The sequence below is a fragment of the Alligator mississippiensis genome, chromosome 15 (genome assembly GCF_030867095.1).
Source record: "Alligator mississippiensis isolate rAllMis1 chromosome 15, rAllMis1, whole genome shotgun sequence".
In the NCBI taxonomy this organism is placed as follows: Eukaryota; Metazoa; Chordata; order Crocodylia; family Alligatoridae; genus Alligator; species Alligator mississippiensis.
The window spans coordinates 31,165,654-31,192,108 of record NC_081838.1 but is presented as its reverse complement, the minus strand read 5'-3'; the positions used below and the strand labels follow the sequence as shown (position 1 = coordinate 31,192,108).

At 66.2% G+C, this 26,455-nt stretch overlaps 5 protein-coding genes across 8 annotated transcripts; 1 reads left to right on the top strand and 4 right to left on the bottom strand.

Annotated features, from left to right (window-relative positions):
• Positions 1 to 1,470: 1,470 nt before the first annotated feature.
• On the bottom strand, positions 1,471 to 3,946 carry LOC102571833 (trypsin). Its single transcript, XM_014604039.3, has 5 exons — positions 3,010 to 3,946; positions 2,751 to 2,925; positions 2,402 to 2,655; positions 2,105 to 2,241; positions 1,471 to 1,792 (listed from the first exon to the last, which is right to left on the bottom strand). Exons 1-5 carry the CDS (start codon positions 3,044 to 3,046, stop codon positions 1,643 to 1,645), a joined length of 753 nt encoding a protein of 250 aa, XP_014459525.1. The 5' UTR covers positions 3,047 to 3,946; the 3' UTR covers positions 1,471 to 1,642.
• An 899-nt stretch (positions 3,947 to 4,845) lies between these two features.
• LOC102569738 (uncharacterized) lies at positions 4,846 to 9,407 on the bottom strand. Of its 3 annotated transcripts, XM_019488022.2 has the most exons (7): positions 8,462 to 8,568; positions 8,002 to 8,161; positions 7,509 to 7,740; positions 6,311 to 6,366; positions 6,035 to 6,100; positions 5,499 to 5,595; positions 4,846 to 5,058 (listed from the first exon to the last, which is right to left on the bottom strand). In XM_019488022.2, exons 2-7 carry the CDS (start codon positions 8,111 to 8,113, stop codon positions 4,968 to 4,970), a joined length of 654 nt encoding a protein of 217 aa, XP_019343567.2. In that variant the 5' UTR covers positions 8,114 to 8,161; positions 8,462 to 8,568; the 3' UTR covers positions 4,846 to 4,967. The 3 variants fall into 3 exon arrangements, with proteins under 3 accessions (XP_019343567.2, XP_019343568.2, XP_059573757.1); XM_019488023.2 differs by lacking the exon at positions 8,002 to 8,161 and having other exon boundaries at positions 8,462 to 9,373; XM_059717774.1 differs by lacking the exon at positions 4,846 to 5,058 and having other exon boundaries at positions 5,505 to 5,677; positions 8,462 to 9,407.
• A 637-nt stretch (positions 9,408 to 10,044) lies between these two features.
• On the bottom strand, positions 10,045 to 12,003 carry APOC1 (apolipoprotein C1). The gene is made up of 4 exons (XM_059717775.1): positions 11,980 to 12,003; positions 11,410 to 11,486; positions 10,464 to 10,614; positions 10,045 to 10,234 (listed from the first exon to the last, which is right to left on the bottom strand). The coding sequence occupies exons 2-4, from the start codon at positions 11,462 to 11,464 to the stop codon at positions 10,174 to 10,176; spliced, it is 267 nt and encodes an 88-aa protein (XP_059573758.1). The 5' UTR covers positions 11,465 to 11,486; positions 11,980 to 12,003; the 3' UTR covers positions 10,045 to 10,173.
• Positions 12,004 to 15,654: 3,651 nt separating this feature from the next.
• APOE (apolipoprotein E) lies at positions 15,655 to 18,319 on the bottom strand. Of its 2 annotated transcripts, none has more exons than XM_059717772.1 (4): positions 18,087 to 18,319; positions 17,481 to 17,540; positions 16,652 to 16,805; positions 15,655 to 16,357 (listed from the first exon to the last, which is right to left on the bottom strand). In XM_059717772.1, the coding sequence occupies exons 1-4, from the start codon at positions 18,220 to 18,222 to the stop codon at positions 15,781 to 15,783; spliced, it is 927 nt and encodes a 308-aa protein (XP_059573755.1). In that variant the 5' UTR covers positions 18,223 to 18,319; the 3' UTR covers positions 15,655 to 15,780. The 2 variants fall into 2 exon arrangements, with proteins under 2 accessions (XP_059573755.1, XP_059573756.1); XM_059717773.1 differs by having other exon boundaries at positions 18,153 to 18,308.
• Positions 18,320 to 24,599: 6,280 nt separating this feature from the next.
• Positions 24,600 to 25,661, top strand: LOC106737429 (uncharacterized). The gene is made up of 3 exons (XM_014599662.3): positions 24,600 to 24,814; positions 25,047 to 25,194; positions 25,349 to 25,661. The coding sequence occupies exons 1-3, from the start codon at positions 24,766 to 24,768 to the stop codon at positions 25,611 to 25,613; spliced, it is 462 nt and encodes a 153-aa protein (XP_014455148.1). The 5' UTR covers positions 24,600 to 24,765; the 3' UTR covers positions 25,614 to 25,661.
• The last annotated feature ends 794 nt before the right edge of the window (positions 25,662 to 26,455 follow it).

Below are 26,455 nucleotides of genomic sequence, written 5' to 3'. Positions count from 1 at the left end.
GTCCCCGGTACCTGCCACCCCCAGAAACAGCAGCACGAGCCACATCGACATCTCTGTGTAGGCAGCAGGGCAGGAATGAGCCGGGCCCGGTGCCGGGGACTTATAGGGGAGCCACCACGGGGCGGGGACAGGGACGGGGACAGGGATGAGAACAGGGCAGCTCGCCCAGAGCAGCAGATGCCGTGTTCCCACGAGTCCCGGCGTCGCCATCAATCACGTCCAAGGCAACACCTGACCCGGCTGCCCCTGAGCCCCGTCCAGCTGCACCTTCCCCTTGGCTGGTGCCTCCCGCGGCCGCTGCCTTCCAGCCAGGCCCAGGTGTGGGGTCAGCGGGGTGGACGCGCCCTCCAACCACTCATTGCTGCCCGGGTCTGGCATCGTGGCAGCCTGCGGGGCTGGGTCTTGCACTGCCCCCCAGCAACCAGTGCCGAACACGGGGCCCCAGCGCGGGCAGGGAGGGGTGAGTGCCTTGGAGAAGGGGTGGGTGGGTGCAGGGGCACCCATGGGAGGGGCTTGGAAGGGGCTGTGGATCATCCGCACCCAGGGCCACGTGACTCGCCCCATCCCTGCTGCTCCTATGGGGCTGGACTCGCCGGTCCCCACCGACACCTCAGCCATAGGCAGTTCCTGACACAGCCCTGGCCTCAGCTGCTGGGCACTGGATGGCAACGCCATGCCCTGAACTAGAAAAGCAACCCCAGGAGCTGGCTTGGACAGGCCTGGCTCCCACCTTATCTCCAAGGTGCTCAGCGGGGGCTGACACACTCCTCCGTGGGGTTTGCTCTGCTCCCAGGGCTGGGGCGATGCTGCCCCCAGAGCTGGAGCTGCTGCCCCTGACCCAGCCCCGCGCAAGTCTGGGAGCCAGAGCCTCTGCCCCAGCACAGCCGGCACAGGGCTCCCTCCTGGCTCTGGCTCGCTCGCAGAGACGGCAGCAGGGAAGGAGCAGGGGGTGACAGCCCTTCCAAAGCCCATCCAAGGGCAGCAGGCTGGGCCTCCTAAAGCAGGTTTCCAAAACTGTTGGCCCACTGGGGTGGGGGAAGTAGAGGGTCCTGAGCTCCTGAGTCAGGGGCAGGAGGTGGGCTGCAGGCATCTGCAGTCACCAGCCTGTGCCGTCCCCTGTGCCACCTGAAGCAATTGCCTCAGGAGCCCATGCAGGCCCCGTGCTGGCTGCCCCCTCCCTCCCGCCTTACGGACCCCAAGCCATGCCCACAGGATCAGGAGCTGGGACAGACATGCTTGAGAAACGGGGGAGACCAGTGCTACTGTCAGGGGACCAGAGAAGAGGCCTCACCTCTGAGCACAGTGAGAGGGGGTCTGCACCCTGGGAATGTAGTTGTAAACCCAGGGCCCAGCTATATCGGGGGCTTCAATCTCTGCTGGGGCAGAGACGAGCCTGGAAGCTGCCCATTGGGGCATGTGGGGAGGGGTGGGAACCGTGAGAACCATGGACACGAAGACAGGAGTTTGGCACTGAACTTTATTGTGAGTTTGGGGTTTCATGTCACCATCCGGCTGGTGTTTGCTGCAAAGCCCCTGCCCAGCCCCTGCCCCAGCTCTGGTCCAGCCGCCTGCCTCCGTGCAGAGCGCTCGTGTCCGGGCAGGGAAGGCATGGGCGATCCAGCACAGCCAGGAGCCCAGCACATCAGTTGTTGGCCATGACCTCCTGGATCCAGGGCAGGTAGTTGCAGAGCATGGTGTAGACGCCTGGCTTGTCCTTCTGGGCACACCCTTCACCCCAGGACACCACCCCAGTCAGCTCCCCATTGCAGACCAGCGGCCCGCCAGAGTCGCCCTGCAGGAGACAAGCAGGAGCCAGGCAGAGAATGACGGGCCTGTGCAGGGCTGGGGGCACCTCCGGTCACCCCTGCTGGGTCCCGGTGCCACGGTAGGAAGCACCAGGCCCAGCAGCATCAAGGCGCCTTCAAGCAGCCCCAAACCCCAAGGCAGGGCTGGGGCCAGGGCAGCTATTGGGTTGAGCCAGGCCACACCAGAGAACAGCAGCATCATGACAGGAGGTCATGGGCATTACAGACCTCTGCACCCCAGCATGCTCCCATCTAAGAGGCAGCCCAGGCCCCCAGCCCCTAGCCCGTCCCTGTCATACCTGGCAGGAGTCCTTCCCGCCCTGCACGTAGCCGGCGCAGAACATGTTCCGCGTGATGGCACCAGGGTAGCAGCTGCGGCAGGTGGACTCGGAGAGGATGGGCACCCGCAGGCACTGCAGACGCTCTGGGTATTGCACTGAAGCGGAGGCAGAGGGCAGGCGTCAGGCAGAGTCAGACAGCCAGCAGGATTGGAGTGAGTCTGGATCGACTCCACTCTCCTTCAGGCCCCCAGTGAGCCAGAAGGCAATGCCAATGCCCCCCCCACCCACATTTGTCTCTCGCCCCCAGGATCTTACCGCCATCCGTGAGGAGGTTCCCCCAGCCGGACACCAGGCAATCGGTCCCTGACACAGGGCAGCTGCGGGAGAGGCAGATGGGCTGCACATACGGGTCAATCTGGGCCGGCTGGACCAGTTTCACCATCATGAGGTCGTTGTCCAGTGTCCGTGCATTGTACTTGGGGAAGCGGATGGCTTTGACCACCCGGATGTGCTGCTCAAAGCCTTCCTGGGCCGTCGTGTCATGCTCGCCAAGATGGGCCACCAGCGTCCTGGGGTGGCAGGGAAGAGGCATGGGTCAGTATGTGACCTCAGCACCGCGGACCCTGCGAGCCCCAGATGGGCCAGCCCATGCCACCCTACTTACGGCTTGTAGCAGTGGGCTGCGGAGATGACCCACTCCGGGCTGATGAGGGCCCCCCCGCACCAGCGGTAGTTGTCACCGTAGGTGAAGAAGACCTGCCAGGGCTGGGAGTGCGGCTGGCACTCGTACCCGCTGATTATCCTGTCGCCATCGTCCTCCTGGTAGGGGCGCGCAGCTACTGCAAGGCAAGCGGAGGGGCTGGGTGAGTGGGGTGGGGGGGCCAGGGCAGACCCGAGGTGCGGCAGCCACTCGAGGGGGTTACCTGCCACACTCAGCAGAAGCAAGATGAGGAGCTCCATCGCATCCAGGACTGAGGTGGTGCTCGGCAGCCTTTTATCCTCGCCCTGCCGGCCACCTCAGCTGGTGCAGAGGGACTGGAAACAGAAACGTCCTTCTCCGAGGTAAACAGCCCTTCCCTCCACCTGCTGCATTCCCAGGGGGGAGGGGGGAGTGGGCTAGAGATATCCCAGGAGCCCAGGCACATCCCGGCCCATGCAGTGGGGGGGGTTCAGCCTGTGCCTGGTGCAGGTTCAGACCCCTGCACAACCTCCAGAGCAGGCCCCGCAGATGCAGCCCTCCCTCCGCCATGGCCAGCGACTCCCCGCATGCCCAAACCGAGGTGCCAGGTGCTGGGCTTCGCGCAGCCCCACAACCTGCCCCGGACCTGGGGACTGGATGCTGGGGGCCACTGGCCTAGCCCCAAGCAGGACACATGCACCGCCCTCCCTCTCTCGGGCAGGCAGGCACGACACGGCTGCAGCGCGGTTCACAGGCTCAGAGAGGGCACCCCGTCCCCGACACACGCACACACGCATGCACATGCACAGAGGACTAGGCCAGCTGCACATGTGGGTGCTGGGGCCAAGCAGCCCCTCAGCAGCTCGGGAGCCAGGCTACCCCAGTACAAGCCATGCGCGTCTGCCCACAGCCCGCTGTGCCCTGCGAGCCCAGGCTCGGAGCTGGCCGGCTCCTGCCACCTGGTGGCCACACCCCAGCACTGCACCCGCTGCAGGGAGCCGGCCTGGGCCCAGTCCTGGGCACCTTGCCCTGCTGCACGGCAGCTCCCTTAGCCCGATGCCAGGGCACGCCCTGGGAGCACCTGCTAGGGACAGCACTTCCCCAGTGGGCATAAACCCAGGCCGGGACAGACACATGAGCTGGGCACCGTCCCACCAGCCCTGGGTTCCCACCATGCCCCCAACAGCCCTTCCCCGGGGCCAGCAAACACCGTTGAGTAACCCCGGCCCCTACCCCGCCCCCCAAGCTTGTGGCCCCCAGTCCTGCTACCCTGCCCAGCCCCTATCCCCCTAGACATGCAGCCCCCCAGATCCTATCCCCCCAGGGATGTGGCCCCCAGTCCCTATCCCCCCAGTCCCCCTCACCCTGTCCCACCTCCAGTCCCTATCCCCCCAGACCTGCAGCCCCCAGTCCCTACCCCCAGCCCCGTGCCTGCTGCCTCTCATGGCAACTTGGATGTTCAAAATCTGCCAGCCCTTATCAGTGTTTGTTTGCAGGCCACAGCCTGGCCCTAGCCCTGTTTCCACCCTTATCAGGCAACCTTCCCCCCTTCCCGAGATTAGCAGCACATTAACCCTTATCACCCAGCATGTGGTGTGGGGGGGGAAGGAGGGAGGACAGAATGTGCCCTGACCTGCCCTCCCCCTCTGACACAGCAGCAAGGAGCAGGTCGAGGCTAAAGGTTGGGGCCGCCTGCCTACGTGGAGGAGGACGCAGCGCTGGGCGCTGCTGGGACACGGCCATGCGGAGGCAGACCTCATCTCTGGCCCAGCCAGTGCTGCGTAAGGGCAGGCCACAGCACAGTGCTCGCCACAGGGCTCAGCCTGGTGGCTATGCTCCCTCCACCCCGGGGACCGAGGGCCCCGTCACAGCCAGTCCGGACCCACGGGGCGCCGGGGCTGTGCTGCTGTGGCCTGCGCCCACTGCCTCTTAGTTTGAATGGGAGCCCAGAGGGCTAGAAAGGGGGACCAGATGCCTGGCTTCACGCCCTGCCACCGAGCTCCCGCACCCGTGGCTCCGACTGTGTGCCTGAGCATGACCGCGTCTATGCGTGAACATGGAGAACAGGAGGAGCCCGGTCTCCATCGCGGGGAACTCGTTTTATTGGGTCACAGGGACAAAAGTGTCAGCATGAGGCAGGGAAGAGATGTGGAGCTGAATGAACCTGCTCCTGGCAGGGGGATGGAGCGGGGACCGGGCATGTCACTGCTCCCCACACCACCAGTGGTACAGCTGGTCCGTCAGGATGCTTGTGTAGGTGCCCACCGCGTCCACGCTCTTGTCGTAGATGTCCCTGGGGAGGGGAGTGCAGCCATTAGGAGACGCTCCTGGGGACAGCACGGGCACAGGCATCCCTGGGGCGGGGGGGGGTGGAACGACCATGTCGCCCGTGGCATTCCAGGGCCACGACCTCGTTGCCACAGGCTAACAAGGGTCCGGAGAAGGAAAAAGCAGCCCCCATGCCTGCAGGCACCCACCACGTGGCACAGGGGACTGGAGCAACCCAAGGGGCTCAAGGAAACAGAGGTCCCTCAAAGCAGCTGAGCAGGGTCCTGGTGCGGCTTGGGAAGCACAAGGGAGATGCCAGGCCCCCACCGCAGCCCCCAGACGGCAGCAGAAGCAGCACCAACCCCATCAGCGATGCCACAGCCTCCCCCCGGCCCCGCTCCCCGCAGCCCTTACCCTGTGGGTGGGGCCATGGCCTCCCCCAGCCCCACTCCCCCCAGCCCTTACCGGAGCTTCTCAACGCCAGTGGAGTGGACCTTGTCCAGCACCCCCTTGACCGCGGTGTTTGCCTGCTCCCAGGTCAAGAGCTGGTAGCCGGCAGCCTCTGCAGGGTCGGGGGGTGGCTCAGGTCAAGGGGCCCGACGCTGTGGACCCCAGCCGAGGACCTGGGGCTCATGGGCCTGAGTCTGGTGCAGGGCATGGACAGAGGCTCCGGCAGTGCACACTGGCCCGGAGAGACGCTACCACCCCCTTCGCTCCCGCCAGCTGCACAGGCTCTTGTCTGGGGGGCAGGGAGCTGGGCAGGGCTGGGGGCACCCGGGACAGGCTGCAGAGTCCAGCACCCCATCCGCCACAGGGGAAAGCCAGGGTGCTCCTGCCCTAAAGCAAAGCAGCCAGGGCTGGGGGAGCAAGGGCCCGATCCCAGGAAGAGGGAGGGGAAGGGAGAGCCCCCCCAAAATCAGCAGCAGCTGCTTGCAGCTCCCTGGGTTGAGCCTGCAGCTGGAGCGGGTTTGGGGGGACTGTGAGGCTCTGGCATCGCTCACCCGAGCAGAGGACCAGCAGCAGGAAGGAGACAGCCACGACTTTCAGATCCATCCTGGCCGGAGACGCTGCGGGACAGGAGACACCGTCACAGCTGGGCCAGGGCAGGTGAGACAAAGGGGACATGCCAGGACCCCTCCAAGGGGCTGAGCCCCCCCAGACTCCTTCCCAGCAGCTCCATACCACCCTACTCCTTCCTCCAGGCTGCAGCCCTGCCACCAGCCCCCAGCACGGGGGACCCTGGGGCAGGATGTCCCAAAGCCGCCATCCCCACATACCTGCCACCGAGTGCCCTTCCAGTCTATGCCCAGAGCCTGGAGCAAGAGGCACAGACCTACCGGGGAGCAAGGCAAGAGCAGCTAGAGAAGACAGTCCCAATCCAGGGCACGTGGCACAGAGGCCCAGGCAAACCCTCCCCGGCGCCCTCCCCACCAGCCACAGGGTCCCGATCCAGGCCAGGGCACAGGTGACCCCTTACCCCCGCCCCAAAGCCAGGCAGGGTGGGGGAGCTGGGACTGGGGCCTGCAGCTGGGCACATACTTGGTGGCAGCCGCAGTGGCTCTGGCCCCAGGTTGGAGCCAGCACCTTTATAGGGGCAGGTGGAAAGCCGCAGCCCCCCTTTCCTAGAAGCTGGCGCCGCAGTGACATGGCCCCGGGGCTAAGTCCAGGCAAACAGGACCAGGCCAAGGCTGCGACCTGGCAAACACCTCCCACCAAGCACAGACCGGGCCTAGCTGCACAGAGACCCTGGGGAGGGGGGAACCAGCCCCTCCAAACCCCTCACACCTTCATGGGTAGCGTGTGCCCCGACACAGCCCCCTGCCTCCCCCATTGCCAGCCCCTGTGCATCAACCCTGCCCCTTCTCCCCACACCGCTGGCTCCACTGACCTCCCCCAGGGCCTCCCCAGCCCCCGTCAGACCTAAGCCCTGGGCCCAGACCACTTTGCTGCACCCCTCTGAAGGGCTCAGCCCCTCCTGCACCCCTTCCTTGGACCCAGCTCCCTCCCATGGGCAGATGGGGGGGTCGGGCCTCCCTGCTGGGCTCAGCCCCATGCTGGGCACTTCCCCCGCAAGTGCCGTGATGGGGCCGTGTGGCTTTCCCGGGGCCAAGCCAGGTGCACACACGGCACACGGGCTGGGGGTTGGAGACAGTGCCTGCCCCTACAACAACAGCACCCCCTGCTGACCCAGCCATGCACCCCCTCCCCGGGCCTGAGCACCCAGACACCTGGCTCCCCTCCTGGCTCTGGAGGGTGGGATGAGGAGGGGGAAGGGGGGAGGTCTTGGTGTGACCATGCACACATCACTCCGGGTTTCCTCCTCCCTCCTGCGATGAAGTCCAGGTGGGGAGGGGCATTGTGGGTGCCTGGCTCCCCTGCACCAACACTGGCCCTCAGGAGCCCCCCGGGGTGCTCAGGGAGTCTGGGCAGGTTTCCTCTGCATGGACAGATGCAGACACATGTGCACGGACATACAGCAGGATGGGGACATGATCCCCTCTCGGCACCCAGGAAGAGGCCACCCCCCATGCGGCTGCAAACGCCTTTATTGGTGGGGGGGAGGGTTTAGGCTTGTCCAGCGCCCTTGCCCTGGCCCAGTTGCTCCTCAGTCCACTCCCACAGCCGGGGCCAGACCCAGGCCAGGTACTCATTGTACAGCTCCTTGACGAGCCCCACAGCAGGGGTGACGAAGCCACGGCCAGGTGTCCTGCAGAGAGAGCCCACGCAGTGAGACGCCAGCCAGGGAAGGTCCCAGCCCAACACCTTCCTGCCAGGGAAGGACAAGCAGAGGCACAGACCCGCCCTGCCCCACCAGCATGCCTGTGAACAGAAGAGCACACGTGCACACAATATGCATGCACAAAGTGCAGGTCTCTGCACGGGTGCAGGCACACACATACATGCCCTGATGTGCACATGCGCTGCCATGCTTCCTGCTCACGCCCCCCGCCCACCCTGGGACACGCACTTGAGCTTCTTCCAGCTCTCGGTGGAAGTGATGGCGGAGGTGACGTCACCGGCGAACTTCTGCAGTGGCTGAACAAGGACACTGCGGAGGATGCCCGAGACACTCCAATCATCCCCCTGCATCTGCTCCTCCTTCACAGGGCTGCCCTCCAAGCCAGGCACTGTGGAGGGGAGAGCAGAAGGGCAGCTCACAGCCCAGGCAGCCATGAGGGCTCAGGTACTGCGTACAGCATGCCCCGGGTCCTGGTCAGTGGGGTCACATAGAGACGCCCCAGGGTCCACAGAAAACCTGGCAGCCTGGGGCAACAGGACCTGGGGTCCCTGATCCCAGCACCCCCTGAACCGAGCAGGGACCGGGCCCCTGCCCCCCTGCCCATGCGACCGCCCTGGGCCCTGTTGCACCGCAGCTCCCAGATGAGAGCAAGGCCTCAGCTGCACCACAGTGCCCACACCTCACTCACCCCAGGCCATGGCCAGGAGCAGCAGGCAGACCCCGGCAAGGACGTGGGGGCCCATGGTGGTGGTGGCAAGCGAGGCAGGGATCCGAGGCAGGATCCTGCGTCCAGCTCAGCACAACTTGCCCACAGCGCAAGCCCTCTGCCTGGCACCAGCTGCCCGCAATATTTATTGGGGCTGGGAGGGGCGCGGCCATGGCCTCTGGGGGCACGCAGTGCCGTGGGCGGGAAGGCCATTTCCCTACGTGACTGGCCATCTCGTCCTCGCACCCTGGGTCTGCCTGCCCATCTCTCTACCGTTCACGCCTGTGCACCCCAAGCCGCCCACTCCCCTGTGCTCCTCCTCTCTGCCCTTGGCTGTGCTGCGGCAGCTGGGCTGTAGCAGAACCACCCTGCACAGCACCCCGCACTCCCGGGAAGACCAACAGGCCCCAGGCACTGAGCTGGGCACAAAGGCACAAAGCCAAGGCCCCACTGGGCTGCAATAGGCCGGCAAGGGAGAGCAGGAGTCCAAAAGGTTATTTGCTGAAGAGCTCGGAGTGATGAGCAGGCAGGTTGGGTACGTGCCATCCTGCCCCCCAGCCCTTTGCTCTGCTCTGTCGCAATGTTTGCGCCTGGGGTTTCATCCACCCCCTGGCAGTCGGGAAGGCCGGCCCGGCCCATGCCCCCCAGCTCTGAAAGGGCCTTGCCAAGGCGTACTCAAGGCGATGGGGCCTGTTCCCTGCCAGCAGCCCGAGACTGGCTTCCCCCAGCTGGAGGAACAGATGCAGACACACAGGGCACACGTGTTCACACCTCGTCTGCTGGAGAAATACACGAAGACACATGCACATGCATGGAAATCAGGTATCCAGGACACGTGAGCACGTCTTGTATGAAGAAACACATGCAGACACATGCACACATGTGGTACCCAGACATATGGGGCACACATGGGCATAGCTCTTGTACTCCAGGCCGTGCCTCACCTTACCCGGCTGGTTCCTGCACCCAGGCCTGGACTCTGCTCACCCCAGACTCAGATGCTGGAAGCTGGCACTGCCTTGTGCTGCCCTCACATGGGGCTGGGACAGGGTACCTGGTCTGGGGGTACAGAGAGCCCGTGGAGACCTCCAGCACCCACTTAGGCCCTCCTGGCCCCCTTTTACCATGTTCATTGCAGCCCAGAGACAAGCCAATCTATTCTGGGCACACGAGACTGCAGCAAATGCACACCCAGCGCCTGACCAGCTGGGCTGCAGCCTTGCGCCCAGTCCAGAAATGCTGACGGCAGGAGGGACAGGCTGGGTCCCCCCAGCACTGTCTGTGCCTGAACCGGGGTCGCCTCCCAGCAGCTCTTCCCACCATCTCACCAGGCTGGAGCGCCGCAGCCACGTGCATGCACACGTGTTTGTCAATCCATGTGCTGCACCACCCATGCAACAAGATTGCACACAGGGGTGGAGCCAGGTGGGCATGGGAGCCTGGGGCTCGGCCCCACATGCATGTGCACGTAGCAGAACCATCCAGGATGGACAGGGAGGGGTCCGAGTCCTCCATTGTGAAGGGGCAGGCAGTACGCAGCAGGGGAGACTGAGTGGATGCCGGGATACGAAGGCAGCAGTGCTTTAATTCATGGCTACACAGCAAGGGCGGCAGGAACAAGGCCACCAGTGAGATACTGGGCATGGCTGGGGGCTGCCTGGAGACCCCCATTCCCCCACTGAATCAGGCCAGTCCTAGGCAAACGTGTCCTTGAGCTTCTCCTTCACCTTCTTGAAGTGCTCAGAGAACCAGTTCCTGCCAGGCAAGGGACAGGGCATCAGCACAGGGCATCAGCGGGTCCAGCCCCTCCACCGCTCTCCCAGCTCCCTGGGGAGCTGGCAGACCCGCAGCACCAGCCCCTCTGAGCCAGGGCCAGGATTGGCGTCACCATCCACCTCAACTTCGTTAAGCCTTCCCCCTCCACCAGGCCCAGCCCCAGGGAGCGGAGAGAGGGTCAGGGCCCCACAGCCGCCCGCCTGCTCACCGGGTCTTGGTGCTGAACTCGCTGTCATGCAGCTCCTGCAAGGCTGCCTTGGTCTTCTCCCCAATGTTGTCAGCGAAGACCTTCACATTCTCCTTGAACTGCTCCAGCTTTTGCATCAGGGTCGGCTCCCCTGGCTCCGACCGGGCAGAGTCTGTGGGGAGGAAGCATCAGCTGGGTGTGCCTGGGCAGGGTGGAAGTGAGGGGGGCCTGGGCAGGATGCCTGCCTCGACCCTACCCAGCCCCCAGAGCCGGTCACTGGATACCAGTAAAACAAGGGAGGACATACACGGTCTCCTCTGCTGTGTCACAGCCTGGGCACGGAGCCTGCGGAGAGCAGCACTGGCTGTGCCAGGCTCGCGCAGTGCCCAGCGGAGATTCTGGGAGGCAAGTGCCAAGACAGATGTGCCCAGGTGGGGGTCTCCCAAGGCAGATGGCAAGTGCACGTGCTCCCCCCCTGCCCCCCCAACCAAATTCCTGCCCCATGGACACGTGGGTCTCCAGACTGCTGCTTGACACACAGACACCCATGGCACATGCTTGCACACGCATGCACGTGCACGTGAGGCAGCTGGGGCTGGCAAGACTCCAGGCATCTGTCAAGTGATTGATTTCCTTGGGCACACCAGGGCGGCTGTGGGTGCCTGAGCGCTGCAGACTTGCAGCAGGCACCAGCCCTGCCCCGCAGGGGAGACAGCAAGATGCGATGCAACGCGGCGCAACACGGCAGGATAGGACACGCGTGTTATATGAAGTACAGACAACAAAGACTGGTCAGACATGTCTGTCCGCTTCCACGCACCTGCCTTCCCTCCCCCACTACTTCTTATGCCCGTGCAGCCCCTGCCTGCACACGCATGCTCCTCCAGGACACACGCACATGCATGTGCAGATATGTGTGCACACACACACACATACACCATCCCAGGGACCCGCTCCAGGCTCCTACCTGCCAGGACCAGCAGAGCCACAAGGGCCAGAGCGATGGAAACTGCAGGCCGCATCGTCCCTGGGGTTGGCTGCAACCTGTGGGGATGGGGGGCAAAAGGGAGGGTCACCTGGAGCCACACTGGGGGGGCGAGACGGCCCCCATCCCCACCGTGCCTCCTGCTGGGGCCCCATTCCCATCTCCCAGCAACTCCATGCCCTGCCAGGACCCCCACAACCAGCCCTCAAACCCCACAGAGACCCCCACCCTGCCTGGGCCTCACTCTTGCCCCCTGCCCTCCCTTCAAGGATCTGACCAAGCCCCAGCCCTGTGGGAACCCACTCCCCAGATCAGCCCCTGCACAGGGGGGGCTGCAAAACCACCCCCAAAACCCCCATGCCCCCCCAGCTCCAGCCCAGGACTCCCCTCTCTGCCCCCCCCAGCTCCAGCCCAGGACCCCCCGTCTGCTCCCCCCAGCTTCAGTCCAAGACCCCTCTCTCTGCTCCTCCAGCAGCAACCCAGGACCCCCCTCTGCCTCTGCCCCAGCCCCAGCCCCAGCTGCAGCCCAGGATCCCCCCCCCAGCCCCGCACACTTGCTGCAAGCTGGAAGGAAGCAATGGCTGCAGCCCTGCTCCCACGCCCTATAAACCCTGCCCTATAAACCCTGCGCCGCCCCCGCCCCACAGGGGGGGAACCTGACCCCCTTTCCCCTCCCTCCTTCCCAAGGCCTCTTAATTGGGAGGTTGCTGGTCCAGGAAACCAGATCCCAGCAGGGTGTGCGCGCACTGGTGGGGGGGGAGGGGGGAATAGCTGCCTTTAACCCCCAAGTGCCCGGGCAGGGGTGGGGGGGGCTCGCTGGGGCCCAGCCAGCGCCTGCCCTGAAGCGGGCAACAGCTTTGCCCAACAGCTTCACCCCGTGCTGCTGCACAGAAAGGGGCTCCCATGAGCAGGGAGAGCTACCGCCCGGGACTGTGGGGTGCATCCACCGCCCCCCAACTCCCACCATCGCACCGACACGCACCCAGCACAGGCCGGAAGTGGTCCTGGGCCTGCCTTCCCCCCCCAGCAACTGCCCCTGCCCGGAAGGGGCAGAAACAGCCGGTGCCCCTGTCCCTTCCCTCCAATGCACCCGGCTCCCCCGGCCTGGTCCCACAGCTGCCCAAGCCCTTGGGCCAAGGCCAAAGGCACCGGAGCAAGGGTCGCACCAAGGGGGGCACCGCGGGGAGCTGGCCTGGCCGCAGCCCCTGTTTACCCGGGGAGGCTGTTTGGGTTGGACAGGGCCCTGGAAAACACCCACACAGAGAGCTGGTGTTTTTCCATGGTCCAGGCCCAAGGCTGCAGGGCCATGGGGGGGGTCTCCTCCTTGTACTTGGGGAATGCAACCCCCAGCCCAGCTTGGGCACCCTCCGATCTGGGGTCTCGGCCTCCCCTGCGGGACCCCCAAGGCTGGGCCCCTGGGCCCTGGCTGTGGCTGCGAGGCAGCGCTGGCACGGGGTTACGCGCGTTCAGGCCGCCCCAGGCCTGCCCGCCTCGGGGCACTGACCGGCAGTAACCCCCTTCCTCGCAGGGCCCCCATGGCCAGCTCCTTGTTTCCACACAAACATCCCCCAGCTGAGCTGAGAAACGCTTTGTTTTGCCAGCGCCGCGGCCCCCCCAGCCTTCCCCGCGGTTTTCTTCTTCCAGCTTGAGGTTTGGGTTGTGAAAGCACCGGGACCAGCTGACCGGCTCCTCCGCCAAGCCAGGCCAGGCCAGGCCAGCCCGGGGGCTGCGTTGCAAAACAAAGGCTCCCGGGGAACAGCTGGTGTCAGCACTTGCCAGGACCAGGCTCTGGCTCCCGAGCTCGGGGCCTCGGGCCGCGTGCTCCCCTCCCAGCCCAGCTGCACCCCATGCAAACAGCCCTGGCCCTGAAGCCTGTTGCAAAGGGGCTTTGTCTGGCGTTTGCCACTGGCTCCTTCCCCTTTGTCCAAGGTCCTCAGAAGAGACCAGGCCTGGCCCGGGCCACGCGAAGCACCGAGAGCTGGAGCAGCTGTGTCCAGCTCAGAGCCTCTCTGCCCAGCTGCTGATGCCCGGTGCCCGCACTCACACCCCATGTGCTCGCTCGCTTGCCAGACCCCTCTCTGCAGCCCCCACCCGTTCCCAGCGCCTACGATGGGGCTAAGCCAACACCCAGGGTCTAGCAGAGGCCACAGCTCGTCCCTGGCCCTGAGCAAGGACATTTCTCACTGAGCCCTTGCTTGTCTGAGCTCTGCCAGCTACAGTCATCCGGGGCCACCAGGGAAAATGACAACCCCCTCCCCCCAAGGCACAACTGGGACCCCAGGCCAGAGCTCACCTGAGTCCAGGCTCCTCCAGGGAGCTGGGCAGGGCAGGGCAGGGCAGGGCAGGGGTCGTCCCAGGTATCAGCAGCTCTGGGTGTCTGTGGTTGCTGCATCTTATCAGGGATCAGCACTGCCGCCTTTCCTGGTGCCCTAGCTCCTTTGATGCTTTCAGCTCCAGCTTTCATCCATCAACCCCTGCCCCTGGGCAATTCACAGGAGAGAGAAAGCAGATATCTGGAAACCAGCTGGCTCCAGTGGGGAGGGAGGAGCAGTGCAATGCCTCAGGGGCACTGGGCTCTCCAGATCCTCTCCTAGGTCAGCATCCTGAGGCTCTGTGGCTTCGCTGAGGAACAGGCAGCAGCTGGGAGGCAGCCTGGGGTCACCTAAGAGCTTGCCCCAAACTCCCTTTGACGTTTAGAAACACTGATTACGCTGGGTCCTGCCTGGCAGGCAGATGCAGCCAGCTCTGGGGTGCACTGCACACGGGGGGGTGATTATACAAGGCCCGAGATGCAGCCAGCTCTGGGGTGCAGCACACATGGGGGGCGATTATACAGGGCCTGAGATGCAGCCAGCTCTGGGGTGCAGCACACATGTGGGGCGATTATACAGGGCCTGAGACGCAGCCAGCTCTGGGGTGCTGCACACATGGGGGATGACTACATACTCCCGGCCTGGCAAGGAGATGCAGCTGCTCTGGGCTGGGCCCACTGATGGGGGCTGCCCACCCAGCACTGAAACACCCCTGGTTTGGGGGTGTGGGGGGCCAAGGACCTCCTTACCTGGCAGGGAGATGCAGCTGCCTGGAGTAGATGTCTCATGCAGTGCAGCTGGCAGCCTTTGAGGAGAAGAGCCCCTGTGGGGGATAAAGTGAAAGAAGACCCAGACAATCAAATGCCAACAGCCCCCCTCCTCCCCCTGCCCAGTCCATTGCTCGGGTAGGTGCAGGGGGGCAACTGGCTGTCAAGATATCTTGGGTTTGGGGGCACAGCAGAGCTGTGCCCAGAGGACACCCCCACCTGCCACTGGGAGAAGTCAAGATGGACACAGCCAGGGCCAAGGGGACACGGGCAGCACCCAGCTCCTAGGTCCCTACCCCAGGCCCAGGTACCAGCCCTGTGCCTCATCAGTGGGGGGCTGCCCAAGGGCTCATCCTGCTGGGGGGGGGGGGGGGGGAGGGGGGGCTCCCAGGCTGCAGCAGAGAACTGGAGGGCTGTCCCCAGCCCTGGGGCAGGGCGAGGCGAGGCAGGCTGGCACCTGCTGGGAGTGGGGCTGGGCCGCCTGCCCCGGGCTCCAGCACCTGGGAAGGGCGGGGGCGGCCACGGGCTCCAGCCAGCCCTGTGGGAATGCGGGGGCTGCTCCATTCCCCCTCCCTCCCCGGAGCACCTGTGAATGCTGGAGTCTGCTCTGGATTCACTTCCCCTTCTCCCTTCCCCCCAGCGCCATATTAATGCAAGGGCTGATCCTGATTCACCATCCCTCCAGTCCATGTCAATGCTGGGGTGTGCTCCGGATTCACTCCCCCCACCCCACAAGCCCCATGTAAACGTGAGGGCTGATCCTGATTCCCCCCACCCATGTCCATGAAAACGCTGAGATCTGCTCCAGATTCACTACTCTCTTCCACAGACCCATGTGAATTCAGGGGCTGATCCTGATTCACCCACTGGAGAACCTAAGTGAACGCTGAGGTCTGCTCTGGATTCACTACTGCCCCCACGAGCCCCATGTGCCTACTAGGACCAATCCTGATTAACCCCCCACCACCACCACCACCCCTGGGAGCCCATGTGAATGCTGGAGTCTGCTCCGGATTCACTACCCCCTCCCGCCCCGCCGCCCCGTGTAACCACAGGGGCAGATCCTGATTCACCCCCCACTAGGGAGCCCCAACCCCATCAGTTCCCCATGGGACCCAGTGGGAAGCAGAGAAGGAGCAGGACGCAAGTGCCTGAAGCAGGCCTTTATTGAGAGCGTGACAGTGGAGACTGAGGGGGGCACGGGGCTGGGGAGGGGTCCCTAGCAAGTGCAGAGGCCAGTGGGGGCAGCAGGCCCTGCGGGGCTGGGGAAGCGCCTACTGCTGCTCCTTAGCCTGCAGCTTGTCCAGCAGCCCCTGCATCTGGGTGCGGATGTCCTCAAGGAAGGGTTCGAGCCACTCTTGCAGCTGCGTGGCTGCGCGGTCCAGGGAGCCACGCATCTCCTGGGCGCGCACCTCCAGCTGCTCACGCAAGCGCTGGCCCTGGTCACGCAGTGCCTGCTGCAGGGTCTCCAGGCGCTGCTGCCCCTTCTCGCGCAGCGGCTCCAGGTCCTCGCGCACGGTCTCCAGGTGTTGGGTGGCTTCCTTACTGTAGGCCTCCAGCTTGCGGCGCAGCTCCTCTGTGTCCTTGGCCAGACGCTTGCGCAGCTTGCGCAAGTAGGTGCCCACGCGGCTGCGCACATCTTCCAGGTTCTGGCCCGCCACTTGGCGAGCCTCACCCAGGTACTGCTGCACCCGGGTCTTGGCTTCCTCCATGTCAACACGCAGCCGCTCGCCCAGCACCGTCACATCTGTATGCAGCCGCTCCCGCATCACCACCGCTTGCGGGCCCAGCCGTTCTTCCACGTCCTTTCTGTACGCGTGCAGCTCCGCCACCACGTCCTTGATCAGCATGCTGTAGGGAGGCAGCGGTCAGCAAGGCCAGGGCACAGCCCCCAGCACCCCAACAGCCAGGCCTCAGCACTGAGCAGGGCTGGGGGGGGGGGGGGGTGTCACAGGCCTCAGGACCCCAGCAGGGAGCAGAGCTGGGGGGGTAAAAGCCCTCCAAGGACCCCTTTTCCACAGTCTTGCCTGGGAAGGCTGGTCTGTGCCCCGCTGCACTGAGCCCACAGGGGTAGCGGGGGGCTGCCCCCACCTACCCCCATTCCCAGGAGCCCCCTGAGACAGCAACAGGGTGGGTGGCACTCACTCCATTTCCTTGCCCATCTGGGAGCTGGTGATCTGCTCCGTGATGTCATCGGTAGCTAGGCTCAGCCGGTTCACGTACTCCCGAAACACTTCCACGGTCTCTTCCCACTTGGCCTTGACCTTGGTCTCCACGTCCTGGACGTCGGCCTGGCAGGCTGTGTGGGATACATGCACACATGGAGATCATGGGGTGAAGGCCCCAGTGTGCCACCCCCAGACAGGATCCCAGCTCCCCGTGTCCTACTGGATGCAGACCCCTCCCAACCAGGATCAGGGCTCCCAGCTGCAATGGGCTGGACCTGGTGCTCCCCATTGTCCCACCCAGGCTGACCCACGGAGCAGCGGGCTGAGCCCTGGCCCCCCACACCAGGGCAGCACAGACACAGGAGAGGCTGATGCATGGGGCTGCGCGGAGCCAGGGCATCATGGGCCAGGGTCCAGGCTGCCCCTTGGCTGCAGGGGGTGGAGGGCGATGCTGCACCCTTATCTCCTCATCTCCCCGGGCGGGCGCGGCTCACACAGCCTGGCGCCAGGGTTTACAGCCTGGGGGGAGAAGCGGGCGGATCGCCCCATTCCTTGCTGATGAGGGCAAGGGCTGAAGGTCGTTTCCAGCGGGACCGAGTCCCGGCTCCTTGTGCCGGGACAGGACCCCAGGGCTCTCGGCTCCTTGTGCAGAGCTGCTGCTTCCTTCCCCGCATGCGAGAAGGGAAGAGTCCCTGTGCCCCTACAACTACGGGCCCCCGCCTCGCTCCGACTTTGCCCCGCGGAGTCGCTCCGGACCGGGCGCGTGAAGCGTTCACACAGGCGGGGGGGCCGGGCTGGGCTCTTACCCGCCAGCAGCAGCACGGCTCCGAGCAACACGGTCCAGACCCTCATGGCTGCGGCTCCACCTGCGGGGAGAGGCCGGGGCGCGGGGTGAGGCAGAGCAGGGCCCTTGCTGCACCCCTGTCCCATCTCCAGTGCCTCCTCCCCGGCTCCAGCACCCCATGTCCCAGCTCCAGCACCCCCACCCCGGCTCCAGCACCCCGTGTCCCAGCTCCAGCACTCCCTCCCTGGCTGCACCCGGCTCCAGCACCCCGTGTCCCGGCCCCAGCACCCCCCTCCCCAGCTGCACCTGGCTCCAGCACCCTGTGTCCTGGCTCCACCCGGCTCCAGCACCCCGTGTCCCGGCTCCAGCACCCCGTGTCCCAGCTCCAGCACCCCGTGTCCCAGCTCCAGCACCACCCCCCCCGGCTGCACCTGGCTCCAGCACCCCGTGTCCTGGCTCCACCCGGCTCCAGCACCCCGTGTCCCGGCTCCACCCGGCTCCAGCACCCCGTGTCCCGGCTCCAGCACCCACTCCCCGGCTGCACGCGGCTCCAGCACCCCGTGTCCCAGCTCCAGGACTCCCTCCATGGCTGCACCCGGCTCCAGCACCCGCTCCTCGGCTCCCGCACCCACATCCAGCACCCCGTGTCCCGGCTCCAACACGCCCTGCCCCGGTCGGCCCCGGCGCGGCGCACCTCCTTCGCAGGCTCCTCGGAGACCACGGGCAGTCCTGCGAGTCTGAGCCAAGAGGTCCCGGCGGCGCATTAAGTACGGAGCGGCGCCGGGGGAGGCACCACCTCCGAGGCGGCTGCAGGGCAAAGGTGACCCCCCTCCCCCCGAGCCGGCCCGGGGCAACTTCCCTTCGCAGGGAAAGTCTGAGCCCCCCGCGCCCCGCCCGACCCGGGGGCTGCAGGGGGACGGCCGCGTGCTGGGGGTGGGGGGGGCTCCTTGTGACTCTGATGCAATCGCGAGCTTCCTCCTCTCGCCCCGCACAGGAGATGACCCGACTTGTCCCTGCATCCCCATCCCCCGCCCTGACCTCTCCCCTGCACACCCATCACTGCCTTCCCCCCAGCCCCGACCTCTCCCCTGCACCCCCATCACTGCCTTCCCCCCAATCCCTGACCCTCTCCCCTGCACCCCCATCACTGCCTTCCCCCCAATCCCTGACCTCTCCCCTGCACCCCCATCACAGCCTTCCCCCCCAGCCCCGAACTCTCCCCTGCACACCCGCGCCCTGACCTCTCCCATGCACCCCCAACACTGCCTTCCCTCCCCAGCCCCAACCTCTCCCCTGCACCCCCATCACTGCCTTCCCCCCCCAGCCCCGAACTCTCCCCCTGCACACCCGCGCCCTGACCTCTCCCATGCACCCCCAACACTGCCTTCCCCCCCCAGCCCCAACCTCTCCCCCTGCACCCCCATCACTGCCTTACCCCCAGCCCCGACCTCTCCCCTGCACACCCCGCGCCCTGACCTCTCCAATGCACCCCCATCACTGCCTTCCCCCAAGCAATGACCTCTCCTCTGCACACCCCCGCCCTGACCTCTCCCATGCATCCCCATCACTGCCTTACCCCAATCCCTGACCTCTCCCCTGCACCCCCATCACTGCCTTTCCCCCAGCCCCGACCTCTCCCCTGCACCACCATCACTGCCTTCCACCCAGCCCCGACCTCTCTCCTTTACACCCATTACTGCCTTCCCCCCAATCCCCGACCTCTCCCCTTCACCCCCATCACTGCCTTCCCCCCAGCCCCGACCTCTCCCCTGCACCCCCATTGCTACCTTCCCCCAGCCCCAACCTCTCCCCTACACCATCACTGCCTTCCACCCAGCCCCGACCTCTCCCCTGCACCCACAACACTGCCTTCCCCCCAATCCCTGACCTCTCCCCTGCACCCCCATTACTGCCTTCCCCCCAGCCCCAACCTCTCCCCTGCACCCCCATCATTGCCTTCCCCCAATCCCTGACCTCTCCCCTGCACCCCCATCACTGCCTTCCCCCCTAGCCCCAACCTCTCCCCTGCACCCCCATCATTGCCTTCCCCCAATCCCTGACCTCTCCCCTGCACCCCCATCACTGCCTTCACCCCAATCCGTGACCTCTCCCCTGCACCCCCATCACTGCCTTCCACCCAATCCCTGACCTCTCCCCTGCACCCCCATCACTGCCTTCCCCCCAGCCCTGACCACTCCCCTGCACCCCCATCACTGCCTTCACCCCAGCCCCGACCTCTCCCCTGCACCCCTATCACTGCCTTCCCCCCAGCCCCGACCTCTCCCCTGCACCCCATCACTGCCTTCCCCCCAGCCCCGACCTCTCCCATGCACCCACATCACTGCCTTCCCCCCAATCCCTGACCTCTCCCCTGCACCCCCATCACTGCCTTCCCCCCAGCCCCGACCTCTCCCCTGCACCCCCATTACTGCCTTCCCACCAGCCCCAAACTCTCCCCTGCACCCCCATCACTGCCTTCCCCCCAGCACTGACCACTCCCCTACACCCCCATCACTGCCTTCACCCCAGCCCTGACCTCTCCCCTGCACCCCCATCACTGCCTTCCCCCCATCCCCGACCTCTCCCCTGCACCCCATCACTGCCTTCACCCCAACCCTGACCTCTCCCCTGCACCCCCATCACTGCCTTCACCCCAGCCCTGACCACTCCCCTGCACCCCCATCACTGCCTTCACCCCAGCCCCGACCACTCCCCTGCACCCCTATCACTGCCTTACCCCCAGCCCCGACCTCTCCCCTGCACCCCCATTACTGCCTTCCCCCCAGCCCCAAACTCTCCCCTGCACCCCCATCATTGCCTTCCCCCAATCCCTGACCTCTCCCCTGCATCCCCATCACTGCCTTAACCCCAGCCCCGACCTCTCCCCTGCACCCCCATTACTGCCTTCCCACCAGCCCCAAACTCTCCCCTGCACCCCCATTACTGCCTTCCCCCCAGCACCGACCTCTCCCCTGCACCCCCATCACTGCCTTCCCCCCACGCCCGACCTCTCCCCTGCACCCACATCACTGCCTTCCCCCCAATCCCTGACCTCTCCACTGCACCCCCATCACAGCCTTCCCCCCAGCCCCAACCTCTCCCCTGCACCCCCATTACTGCCTTCCCCCCAGCCCCGACCTCTCCCCTGCACCCCCATCACTGCCTTCCCCCCAGCCCCGACCTCTCCCCTGCACCCCCATCACTGACCTCTCCCCTGCACCCCATCACTGCCTTCCACCCAGCACCGACCTCTCCCCTGCACGCCCAGCACTGCCTTCCCCCCACCCCCGACCTCTCCACTGCACCCCCATCACTGCCTTCCCCCCAGCCCCGACCTCTCCCCTGCACCCCCATCACTGCCTTCCCCCCAGCCCCGACCTCTCCCCTGCACCCCCATCACTGCCTTCCCCCCAGCCCCAACCTCTGCCCTGCAGCCTGATCACTGCCTTCCCCCAATCCCTGACCTCTCCCCTGCACCCCCATGACTGCCTTCCACCCAGCCCCGACCTCTCCCCTGCAGCCCGATCACTGCCTTCCCCCCAATCCCTGACCTCTCCCCTGCACCCCCATCACTGCCTTCCCCCAGCCCTGACCACTCCCCTGCACCCCCATCACTGCCTTCACCCCAGCCCTGACCTCTCCCCTGCACCCCCATCACTGCCTTCCCCCCAGCCCCGACCTCTCCCCTGCACCCCTATCACTGCCTTCCCCACAGCCCCGACCTCTCCCCTGCACCCCCATTACTGCCTTCCCCCCAGCCCCAAACTCTCCCCTGCACCCCCATCATTGCCTTCCCCCAATCCCTGACCTCTCCCCTGCACCCACATCACTGCCTTCCCCCCAGCCCCGACCTCTCCCCTGCACCCCCATCACTGCCTTCCCCCCAATTCCTAACCTCTCCCCTGCACCCCCATCACTGCCTTCCACCCAGGCCCGACCTCTCCCCTGCACCCCCATCACTGCCTTCCCCCCAGCACTGACCACTCCCCTACACCCCCATCACTGCCTTCCCCCCAGCACTGACCACTCCCCTGCACCTCCATCATTGCCTTCCCCCAATCCCTGACCTCTCCCCTGCACCCACATCACTGCCTTCCCCCCAATCCCTGACCTCTCCCCTGCACCCCCATCACTGCCTTCCCCCCAGCCCCGACCTCTCCCCTGCACCCCCATTACTGCCTTTCCACCAGCCCCAAACTCTCCCCTGCACCCCCATCACTGCCTTCCCCCCAGCACTGACCACTCCCCTGCACCCCCATCACTGCCTTCCCCCCAGCACTGACCACTCCCCTGCACCCCCATCACTGCCTTCCCCCCAGCCCTGACCTCTCCCCTGCACCCCCATCACTGCCTTCCCCCCAGCCCCGACCTCTCCCCTGCACCCCCATCACTGCCTTCCCCCCAGCCCCGACCTCTCCCCTGCACCCCCATAAATGCCTTCCCCCCAACCCCGACCTCTCCCCTGCACCCCATCACTGCCTTCCCCCCAGCCCCGACCTCTCCCCTGCACCCCCATTACTGCCTTCCCCCCAGCACCGACCTCTCCCCTGCACGCCCAGCACTGCCTTCCCCCCAGCCCCAACCTCTCCACTGCACCCCCATCACTGCCTTCCCCCCACGCCCGACCTCTCCCCTGCACCCCCATCACTGCCTTCCCCCCAATCCCTGACCTCTCCACTGCACCCCCATCACTGCCTTCCCCCCAGCCCCAACCTCTCCCCTGCACCCCCATTACTGCCTTCCCCCCAGCCCCGACCTCTCCCCTGCACCCCCATCACTGCCTTCCACCCAGCACCGACCTCTCCCCTGCACGCCCAGCACTGCCTTCCCCCCACCCCCGACCTCTCCACTGCACCCCCATCTCTGCCTTCCCCCCAATCCCTGACCTCTCCACTGCACCCCCATCACTGCCTTCCCCCCAGCCCTGACCTCTCCCCTGCACCCCCATCACTGCCTTCCCCCCAGCCCCGACCTCTCCCCTGCACCCCCATCACTGCCTTCCCCCCAATTCCTAACCTCTCCCCTGCACCCCCATCACTGCCTTCCCCCCAGCCCCGACCTCTCCCCTGCACCCCCATTACTGCCTTCCCACCAGCCCCAAACTCTCCCCTGCACCCCCATCACTGCCTTCCCCCCAGCACTGACCACTCCCCTACACCCCCATCACTGCCTTCCCCCCAGCCCCAACCTCTGCCCTGCAGCCCGATCACTGCCTTCCCCAATCCCTGACCTCTCCCCTGCACCCCCATGACTGCCTTCCCCCCAGCCCCAACCTCTCCACTGCACCCCCATCACTGCCTTCCCCCCACCCCCGACCTCTCCACTGCACCCCCATCTCTGCCTTCCCCCCAATCCCTGACCTCTCCCCTGCACCCCCATCACTGCCTTCACCCCAGCCCCGACCTCTCCCCTGCACCCCATCACTGCCTTCACCCCAGCCCCGACCTCTCCCCTGCACCCCATCACTGCCTTCCACCCAGCCCCAACCTCTCCCCTGCACTCCCATTACTGCCTTCCCCCCAGCCCCAAACTCTCCCCTGCACTCCCATCATTGCCTTCCCCCCAATCCCTGACCTCTCCCCTGCATCCCCATCACTGCCTTCCCCCAAGCCCCGACCTCTCCCCTGCACCTCCATCACTGCCTTCCCCCCGATCCCTGACCTCTCCCCTGCACCCCTATCAATGCCTTCCCCCCAGCAATGACCTCTCCTCTGCACACGCCCACCCTGACCTCTCCCCTGCAGCCCCATCACTGCCTTCCCCGAATCCCTGACCTCTCCCCTGCACCCCCATCACTGCCTTTCCCCCAGCCCTTACCTCTCCCCCGCTTCCCCCCAACACCCATGAGCCCAGCCTGGCCTGCTGCAGCTGCTTCTGCTGACCCCATCTCCAGTCCCCCGAGTCCCAGTCCCGGCTCCAGCCCCTTCCCTGCAGCCCCAGCCCCAGCCCCAGTCCTTCTCTTTGCTTCCTTACCCTGGGGTAGCACGGGCACCCTGCCCCATCTCCCAACACTGCCTGCCAGGTCAGAGCTCCCTGCTGCCCCACCAATACACAGCGCCCCCTAGGGCTGGGGCAGGACTGCCTGCCCAGGCAGGGCATCCCATGTTGCCACCAGGATCCCCCACCCCCTCCTGGGGAATTTCACGCAGGCCAGGCCTCCCCCAGGTAACGGGTGGGGGGCCCAGACACCACCCTGCAGGGGTGGGAGCCCCAGGGGCGGTGGAGGCACGGGGACGTATCTGTCAGCTGGGGGAGAGGTGGGGCTCTCGGGCGCGGCCGCCCCCACGTGGCAGGGCTCCCCTGAACAGAAGTCCATGTGCAGCACAGTCCAGGTGGACTCTGTCCCGCGGCTCCCGGGAGCCCCTGCCCAGGACGCCCCGACCGTACGTGGCCCCAGGGAGAGCGGGGGGCAGCGGTAGCTGAAGGCAGCACCCTGCACCGGTGCCTATTTATCCCAGGTGGCAGCAGGGGGCAAGGGTCACCCAGAGACAAGGGACACGCCCAGAGCAAGTCAGCAGCCACACACCCCCCGCCGAGAACCCAGGCCCCCGGGCTCCCAGCCCTCCCTGCTCTAACAACTAGGCCCCACTCCCCGCCCAGCGCTGCAGAGCCAGGCGGCCGGGCTCCCAGCCCCCTGCTCTCACCCCGCAGACCTCGCTTCCACGCCGAGCTGGCGAGAGCCCAGGCGCCCGGGCCGGCTCTCACGGGGGTGGGGGCCTTAGCAGATGTCCCTGGTGAGCGCAGGGGCCACCCTGCTCCTGGCGCGGCTCCGAAGAGCCTCCTGGGGCAGTTGGAGCAGGCCCGGCTGCCGGGCGCTGACGTCAAGCGGATGTTTAGGGAGTCGGAGCTGAGCCAGGAGAGCTGGAGAGCCGTTCCTCGCCCCCTGCCCCCGCCTCGAGGCCAGGCCTGCCTTGTCCAACCCTCACCCCACCACCACCACCATCGGGCTTTGCTCCCCAGGTCACGTGGGAGTGAGATGAGACCACTGTGGGCCCCGTGCAGCCAGGCACGTGGTCGCCGGGCAGCCCTCGTGTGCTGGGAGAGGCTGCAGGCGTCCGCCAGCCCCACCTGCTCTAACTTCACTCCCCGCCCAGAGCCCGTAGAAAACTCAGGTGTCCGGGCTCCCAACCCCGCTACGCCCCAGCCTTTGCACCAAAGGGCTCGACGCCAGCAGCAGTGCCCCCGGGATGGGGTCAGGGACGTGGGGGGGCTGCAGTTAATGAGTGACGGCCCCTGCCTCCTGCAAACTCACCCCGCACTGCCCCACCACATCCAGCCAAGAGCTCCCGGGTGTCACCACCACCACCATGGAGCTGCGCGCTGCCGTCCTGGCACTGGCAGTGCTCGGCCTGGCAGGTAAGTGGCCTCGGCCCGAGCACAGAGCGGGACCCACTATGCCGGGCACTGCACAGGGCACAGGACAGGACAGGGAAACCTTGAGCCCAGTAACCCCCTGACACCAGGAATGGCTGCAGGGGGCTGTCAGCCCCCTGCTCTGACCTCCCAGCCCCCGCGCCCCTCCCAGAGCACCCAGGCCCCCAGCCCTGCGCTGACGGTGTCTCTCCCGGGGGTGCTCCCTGCCCCACAGGTTCCCAGGCCGCTCCGGCAGGCAAGGGGGCTGCCCCGCGGCTGCGGCAGCTGGAAGAAGCCATCAACAACATCATCAAGGAGGTCATGCAGGTGACCCATGACACTGCGGAGTGGCTCAAGGTGTCGGAGCTGGTCCAGGAGCTGGAGTGAGTGAGCGGCTGCCCCAAACCTGAACCCAAACCCAGGAGGGGGTTGGGCACTGCCCTGGGGGTTGGCCAGGTTCCCGGATCAGGGCCTGAGGCTCCTGGACAGAACAGGCCCTGACTCCTGACCCTGTGGTCCCCGGCTTCCCCCTGGCAGATTGCAGACCAGGGACCTCTATGACCAGCTGGAGCTGGGGATGTCCCCTGAGCTGAGGGAGGCCATCCACAGCACCATGAGGCTCGTGGAGCTGCCGCTGTGGGCGATGGAGCCCTACCTGGACACAGCCATGAAGCAGACGGCGCAGGCATTGGAGCATGTGGAGGCGTTGGGGCTGGACCTGCCCGGGGCGCTGCAGGCCGTCACCAAGTGGGCGCTGGAGCTGAAGGAGCAGCTGGTGGGGCTCCCACCCATCTCCCCCTAGCCTGGTGCAGCCCCCGTCTGATGCCAATAAAGTGGCTGTGGAGACGAACGAGCCAGTCAAAACAGTGCCCTGCACCACTGCGTCCCCACTGCACCCCCACCCCTTCCTCCCGCCAGTGCAGCCTGTGGGGAGCAGGTCCCCAGAGAACCCAGGTGTCCAGGACAGGGCTCTAGGCCCTGGGCCAACAGTTGTGGGGGGGTCGTGGTTAATGAGCGACTAGCTCTGGCCCCTCCTTGCACTCGCCCCATCCCACCCACTCCAGGCCTGGCTGCAATACACCAGCCCCACAGAAACCAAGCATCCGGGTTCCCAACTCACCCCCAGGCTCAAACACCCCAGCCATGGTGGGACCCAGGCATCCGGGCCTGCAGCCTCCCCTGCTTGGCCCCTACCAAACCCCCCACAAAAGCTGGGAGACAGCCCAGGTGTGCGGGCTCCCCCGAGCTCCCTGGCCGCACTGCTGGGGACAACGGGAACCCCTCAACTCAGAGCGAGGGGCAGCTCTGCCAGCCACGCAGACAGCCTCGCCCTGCAGTAACCCCACGGATGGGATCTCGTGCGCACCCACACACACGCGTGTGCAACTGAGCCATGTCCCCCCTGCCCTGTGACATGGGGTCTCAGTACAGGGGTCATGGCTACCTCGGGCAGGGCTGAGGTGCGCAGAGCCAGCAGAAAACCCAGGCATGCTGGCCACAGCCCCCATGCCACAGCCCCCTGCCCCCGCACCCCTCCCAGGGCACCCAGGCGTCCAGCCCCCAGCCCTGCACCGGCGGGTGTCTGCCCCAGGGTGCTCCCCACCCCGCAGGCTCCCAGGCCACCACAGCAGGCAAGGGGGCCAC

Excerpts from the sequence above, each read along its gene's own strand:
- LOC106737429 (XM_014599662.3), top strand. The coding sequence starts at position 24,766 with ATGGAGCTGCGCGCTGCCGTCCTGGCACTGGCAGTGCTCGGCCTGGCA. Across the intron at positions 24,815-25,046 it reads GGCAGTGCTCGGCCTGGCAG|GTTCCCAGGCCGCTCCGGCA; the intron begins GTAAGTGGCCTC and ends CCTGCCCCACAG. Across the intron at positions 25,195-25,348 it reads GAGCTGGTCCAGGAGCTGGA|ATTGCAGACCAGGGACCTCT; the intron begins GTGAGTGAGCGG and ends TCCCCCTGGCAG.
- LOC102569738 (XM_019488022.2), bottom strand. The coding sequence starts at position 8,113 with ATGATTGGAGTGTCTCGGGCATCCTCCGCAGTGTCCTTGTTCAGCCAC. Across the intron at positions 5,596-6,034 it reads GCTGCTGGTCCTCTGCTCGG|AGGCTGCCGGCTACCAGCTC; the intron begins GTGAGCGATGCC and ends CCGACCCTGCAG. Across the intron at positions 5,059-5,498 it reads ACTGGCGTTGAGAAGCTCCG|GGACATCTACGACAAGAGCG; the intron begins GTAAGGGCTGGG and ends TCCCCTCCCCAG.
- LOC102571833 (XM_014604039.3), bottom strand. The coding sequence starts at position 3,046 with ATGGAGCTCCTCATCTTGCTTCTGCTGAGTGTGGCAG. Across the intron at positions 2,656-2,750 it reads GCAGCCCACTGCTACAAGCC|GACGCTGGTGGCCCATCTTG; the intron begins GTAAGTAGGGTG and ends CTGCCACCCCAG. Across the intron at positions 1,793-2,104 it reads GCGGGAAGGACTCCTGCCAG|GGCGACTCTGGCGGGCCGCT; the intron begins GTATGACAGGGA and ends TGTCTCCTGCAG.
- APOE (XM_059717772.1), bottom strand. The coding sequence starts at position 18,222 with ATGCGCCGCCGGGACCTCTTGGCTCAGACTCGCAGGACTGCCCGTGGT. Across the intron at positions 16,806-17,480 it reads AGCCGTGCTGCTGCTGGCGG|CCTGCCAGGCCGACGTCCAG; the intron begins GTAAGAGCCCAG and ends TATCCCACACAG. Across the intron at positions 16,358-16,651 it reads CAGATGGGCAAGGAAATGGA|CATGCTGATCAAGGACGTGG; the intron begins GTGAGTGCCACC and ends GCCTCCCTACAG.
- APOC1 (XM_059717775.1), bottom strand. The coding sequence starts at position 11,464 with ATGCGGCCTGCAGTTTCCATCGCTCTGGCCCTTGTGGCTCTGCTGGTC. Across the intron at positions 10,615-11,409 it reads GGCTCTGCTGGTCCTGGCAG|ACTCTGCCCGGTCGGAGCCA; the intron begins GTAGGAGCCTGG and ends TCCTCCCCACAG. Across the intron at positions 10,235-10,463 it reads GAGTTCAGCACCAAGACCCG|GAACTGGTTCTCTGAGCACT; the intron begins GTGAGCAGGCGG and ends CTTGCCTGGCAG.